Here is a 6,317-nt window from a genome sequence, read left to right as displayed (position 1 = left end):
GTTATCTTTTCCGTTATTAGGATTTGAAATGTCCGTTCTTGTTCCCGTATTTTGTTACAGTTTCTCAAAAAAGTGCTACTTGCGCTTTTTTTCCCTTTATTATGCATTTTTTGGCTGCTGCGACTTATACTCCAGAGTGACCTATAGTCTGCAAAAAATAGTTATTCACTTAGGATTAAATGACTGAATCCTAAATTAAGATGCATCCCTTGTTGCATCTCTAGATTCTAGTTTTCTCCAATGGTAACTAAAGCAGGGAAATCCAACCACCCCTGTCTGGGTGGTGTACAAATTCAGTCAAATAGAACCAAAGAGGACTAGATGGCTCTATTCAATATCTGTTTTGTAGGAAAACATTTTTTTTTATTCACCCTATAAAGAAAAGATGCATCCAGGATATTATCTGGCCAGTCAGTGGCTTTGAGTCTGGTCACATGGATGGAAACAGCATTGAAGGCTCAAAAAAAGAAGGGCACAGCATTCAAAGTAATGAGATATAATATCATCACAAAGGATCCCTCGTTTATTACAGGGGTTACAATCTGAAAATAACCTGCAATTGGTGAAATCCATGATGTAGGATTATAGGCTGTAAAACCCATCACTACCACTTTCAGACAGACACGAACAATTTCAGACTTTTCTCTTTTGCTTAAACTTTGATAGTTTAAGCCTTCGTAGAAAAATACGTCCTGTAATAAAGAATGAAAACAAAGATCTGATCGATATAGAAAGATTTATGTAGATTTGGCAATCTGAATTCTGTACAGGAAACAGGGCATGGAGGAGATTGATGGACAAGGACAACAACAAATCAGAACGCATAACCGTAATGTTTTAGTCTTTTTTTAAAAAGCATGCAAAATTGAACCCAAAGAAATTTGTGATACAGCAAAACTGCAAAAGGTGAACTGCGATACAGCAAGGGAACACGGTAATTAGCTAAGAGCAATAGTTTGCTCGACATAGTGGTTCTTATTAACGAACAGCAGTATTTTTTACCATTGTTTAATTATGAAATATTAGTAAAGTTTTGATAAAAAAGCCAAATTTACTATAAAAAAGGACATTTTACTCATCCCTTTCAAAGGTATGCTTGTTTATGGACAACTTATTGATATTCTAAGAACTCGGTAACTGTGTGGTTTTACACACTCGTTCCACTCAGTGTTGATTTTCTGGAGTTCCTCTGAACGTCCAGGGGCGAGCACAAACACAGAGATCCACACACACTCGACCTGACCGCTGCAGAGGGGAGCCAGCTCGCCAAACCAGAGCCCTAAATAAGACACTTGTGTCCGTATGATTCCGTAGACGCGGAGTGAACTGGTTGACCTCTTTTTTTATGGGTGGACCATTAATAAAGACCACCAGAGATGCAGAATTTATTTAAATTTGAGTAAAAAAAATTCCAATTAAATATCTGTGCCTTTTTGTTTTCTTCTAAATAAACTATCTGCTTGCAGTTGGTTTTGATATTTAGAAAGTAAGAAAGTTGGTAATATTTTTTAGGAAAAAAAAGCAGACATATTAACGACCTTTGTATAGTTTTCATAGGATTCTCTGGTGTTTTAAGACAAAGTTGGAGCTTCTAAATCTCAAAGTGAGTTTTTATCTAGTTCAAAATCTGCAACAAACTCTGTAGTAGTGCAATGAAATATGTTAGTAATAATGTCTAACAAAATGTCCATCAGGCCCCAAGCCCTCTCCGTCCTCACTGAGTCCTTTTAAAATACATGTTTTCTGTCTTAAATGATGATTTCTGCTTCCAAAATTAAACTTTCGCCAACCCTGGCAAACATGGATGCAGGTATTATCCATGGTATTAACCCTTGTGCTATCCTTGGCACTTTACCATTGGGAGTTGGGTCATCTAGACCCACTAGACAGTGCTCTGAACCGTTTTTCTTCAATGATTTGTGATCTTCACTGGTGTCCATGGATTACAGGGAATCTTTCCACCTTTATCCACCTTTGTCATGGTAGGCATAACACGTCAATGTAAGGGTGGGGTCATCTAAGATAGCACAAGGGTTAACGTGTTTTATTGCATGGGCATGTCACCTTAAAAGTTTAATAACGTTTTATAAATTCTTATTTTGAAAATACAACGGAAGTTTTTAGCTTGAAACCTGGACCTGTTTCCTGTTTCTCCGGCTTTTTGCGTACGGTTTTTGTTGACGGACTGAGATGATGGAGGCGATGTAAACATTGCAAGTGAATAATGATGGTTCAATTTTTGTGTGTGAACGCAGCGTAACAAAGCTGCACTGCAGAGAGAAATCAGCCCTTTGGGGAAGGAGGTTTATCATAATAAAAACTTTTCGCTTTTTCTGTCTCTTGCAGGTTGAGTCGGCAGTGCAAGCTATCCATCAAGGTCGTAGGGAACTGCTGGAGGAAGCGTGCCGCGCCTACACGCGCAAACGGCGAGTCCTCATCCCCGAAGACCTCAAACACATCATCGTGGACGACCAGCATGGCTTGCTGTACTGCTACGTGCCCAAAGTGGCCTGTACCAACTGGAAGCGGGTCCTCATGGTTCTGACTGGCGCCTCTGGGGCCCAAAGAGACCCGCTTGCCATCCCCGCCAACGAAGCCCACGTCCCAGGAAACCTTCGCATGCTTTCCGAGTTTTCCACCTCCCAGATCAACCAGCGCCTGCGCTCGTATCTGAAGTTCATCTTTGTGCGTGAGCCCTTCGAGCGGCTGGTGTCCGCGTACCGCAACAAGTTCACGCGCAGCTACAACACCGCTTTCCACAAGCGCTATGGCACCAAGATAGTGAGGCGGCACAGGGTGGCCCCGGAGCCAGAAGCTCTGGAGAAGGGAAACGACGTCTCCTTTGAGGAGTTTGTGTATTACCTGGTGGACCCAGCCACTCAGCGAGAAGAGCCCTTTAACGAACACTGGGAGCGCGTGCACTCGTTGTGCCACCCCTGCCTCATCCACTACGACGTGGTAGGGAAATACGAGACGCTGGAGCAGGACTCCCGCTACGTGCTGCAGGTGGCTGGGGTGGAGGACCAGGTCAGCTTCCCCGCCTCGTCCAAAAGCACCCGGACTACAGGAGACATGGCGGCTCAGTTCTTCCACAATATCAGCCCTTTTTACCAAAAGAGGCTGTACAACCTCTATCGCATGGACTTCCTGCTCTTCAACTATTCTATGCCAACATATCTCAAGTTCAGATGAGGTTTTAAACAAGGTCTGATCAAGGGGGTAGTGGGGTTCCGTAGGCTTGATTACGAACAAAAGACATAATGACTTAATAATAGGGGGGGAAAAGTTGGTCACTGGTTGTGAATGTGTGAAACGATGTCCAGTCGCGCTTTTCAACTCTTTAATTATTTTCTGCTGTTTCCAAAGTTAATTTGCACACAAGTGTTGTCTTTGCAAGCTGCAGTAGCCCGATGGGCAAAGTTTTCCTTTTATATTCAGACAGTGAATGTCTCCAAACATGTGTGCCTTGGATCGGGAGCCTTAAGTCAAATTTATGGTTCTGCGTCGATATCGAAGGCGCCGTATTCGCCATTTCATAAAAACTGCAGAATTTAGAATGGAAATACAGAAATGTGGCATTAACTGGGCATAGAAGCATGAAAAAATTAAATCAACAACCATTACCTACATTTAATTGAGCCAATGTCCCAGAATGCAGTGGTACATAGGGACATTAAACATCGTCAATGGTGACGGTTTAAATGGAATACAACTTTGTATTAAATATATAAATTATAAATTAACGAGTAAATAAACTAATTTATACCATGGTCCGGGTGAATAATCAATTCTGATTGGCTGCTTTTTGTGGATTAAAAAGTGAGAATCCACAGTGACAATGCACGCCTAAAAAAAGAAGTTCCGGTCACATAGCCTAAATGTTCTATATCACTGCTCTGGCCTCTTTAAAACAAACTTTAGCTTCATCATCTGGACAAAAACAACCGCTAAGAGGTGAACTTTCTCTCTGAACTGATTCTTTATTCAACCCATCGTTATGATCAGGATATATCGCTTTCCTTTGTCGGTGCAGCTTGTTGTCATGTTACCGTGACAACACCACGTAACAAAAAAGCAATCTAAACCGAAAAAATAACAAGAATAAAGTACAAAAAACTGATTTAATATTTATTTCTTTTGTAAGTGACCATGGTAGAAGCGGGATAATGCCCCTTCGAAGTGTGCATTCATTTCTGATAATGCACACTTCGTGGCTATTATCCCTTACGTGCATGCTCACAAATCCCCCTCTACCCATTCGTGTTTCTGTGCACGGAAACAATTTTGGGTTCCAGTTCTGAACACTGGACCAATCAAAAAGAAGCATTTTAACCAACCAGACAGCATTAGAAAAACTATATGAGACAGTGAGAAGTGAAAAGAACAAGAGAAGTGGGTCAGAGTAAAAATAGACATTTAAACTAATACAAAACAAAACTGTTTGCTGGCGTAAAATTAGACGTATTCCTTTTGATATACTTTAGCTGCGAAATAAGTAAATACAGAGAAAATGTTCTTGTCTGAAAACACAAGTCATAACTCTCTTTTTCTAATTTGTCAACCAAACTTTTATTTAATTGGTTTAAAGTATGCAGGTGTTGCTCTGTGCCAAAAAAGTACACATCAAATAACACTAAACGGAGAGTAAATCAATAATAGCAAATGCTTATTAACATTATGATAAAACAATTCATTTACTTGGTTTTTAGTATAAATGTAAACAATTTTTGATTGACTAAATTGAATTTATTAACAAATTTATTTATTAAAGTTGGAATGTTTTTTTGAGAGTATTTTCCTCAATTCTTGATAATACACTTCCACAACTTGTCATTTTTAACATTTTTTCAAAGTCTATTCATCTATACATAAACATTATAACAGCTTTTTATTTATTCAGAAGATATAGGGATTTAGTTCTTACCAACCTGGGAGGCTAAAGTTGAAAGAGTCCCTCCTTTTTTAAACAAAATACTTTGCAGAAACTAAGAAAGTCTTTCATTATTTTAGGAGCCAGGTTTGAGTTGGTGAAGTAACCTCTCCTATTTGGAGTTTGGAGTTCCAGAAATCAACTCCGCCCAATCAAATCCAGTAAAGTTCCTGTCTATTGATCATGTCTTTCGGGGTCTTCTTGGGCCTGACGCAGAACCATAAATGAGCTCTACTTTGTCTTCAGGCGAAAGTATCAACGTTCATAACTGTGACGATATCATCTTTTTTTGATACTGTAGGAAGGGATTTTTTTTATTACTATGAAACATTTTATTTATTGTTTTTTCTCTTTTTGTAATTGTCTTTTCTGATCCCACAACAGCAGGTACATAATTATGTCCCCTAACTTTCAAATAAATAAATCCATTTCATGAGGAACTTTTTTCTTGTTTTATTATCAGAAGTCTGCTGGATGGACGGACGGGTGTTTGTGTTGGCAACATAGAACTGATCGAACGTATCAGAAATTTCTTTTACCGCGCTCTCATCAGCTGACATTGAATGCAGCTTTTTGAAATTCGGAGGCTACAGTGTCAGTGCTTGCAGTTCCAACATTTCCTAAAGGTTACATGACTGAGGAGAGCTCTGCTTCTCTGTTTGCTTTGTCACACCTTTAGACTTTTAAATGGATCTGTTTTTTTCTATTTCAGCTCAATATAAATCTGTTCAAATGGAAAAAAAAAAACCTTGGTGAGGATTGAGTTCTGTAGTTTGGTTTTTGGTGATCAGTCACAGCAGGTTGAGGTAGCCAATCATCCACAGCTGTTTTGATGGGAGTTAATGATCCTCAGTGTATTTAAGTGTCCGCTTTGCAGTTGTTTGCGGTTACATCATCTCTGTTTTGTCACTTCTTTTTTGTTTCTGTGTGGTTTTTGTCAGGTTAAAGTTTTGCTCTTAAATATTTACATTTCTGCCACTGAGCCTGGTCTCCTGCATTTTGGGTCCTTCACCTCTAATTCTTGACATGACATTGAATTGTTTATTTTTATTTTTTTTCAAGATTACCAGCTAAAAATCCAATTTTTAATCTACTAGCAAATATATGCAACTACATCAGCTTCAAATGTATGTGTCTTAACAACATTATGTTAATATAAAGATGATATAGAAAAACATCTTTAAAAAACTGATGTTAAAAACAGTAAACCACAGATAAATCCACATTTTACGTCCATTTAAGTGAGAAGAAGCAAATGGAGAAATTCTCCTTGGCCATTATGGAACTGTAGGAATTCCTCCACTACTGTCTAACCCCTAAAAGAAAGTGTGGGACAATCTACAGTAGTGCCCTGGATTATAATGCAATATGGACACAACCACTTTTG

At 39.1% G+C, this 6,317-nt stretch overlaps 1 protein-coding gene across 1 annotated transcript in view; it reads left to right on the top strand.

Moving 5' to 3' along the window:
• The window catches only part of LOC101163895 (carbohydrate sulfotransferase 11), an 18,847-nt gene extending 13,477 nt beyond the window's left edge, over positions 1 to 5,370 (top strand). Inside the window, exon 3 of the mRNA XM_004068937.5 lies at positions 2,347 to 5,370. Within this exon, the coding sequence (XP_004068985.1) occupies positions 2,347 to 3,192 (846 nt within the window). The 3' untranslated portion in view covers positions 3,193 to 5,370. The remainder of the gene's footprint in view (positions 1 to 2,346) is intronic.
• Positions 5,371 to 6,317: the final 947 nt, after the last annotated feature.

Source organism: Oryzias latipes, chromosome 5 (genome assembly GCF_053564925.1).
Source record: "Oryzias latipes strain Hd-rR chromosome 5, Olatipes_Hd-rR_3.1".
Taxonomy (NCBI): domain Eukaryota; kingdom Metazoa; phylum Chordata; class Actinopteri; order Beloniformes; family Adrianichthyidae; genus Oryzias; species Oryzias latipes.
The sequence above is the reverse complement of the archived record's forward strand: the minus strand, read 5'-3'. Positions and strand labels throughout refer to the sequence as shown.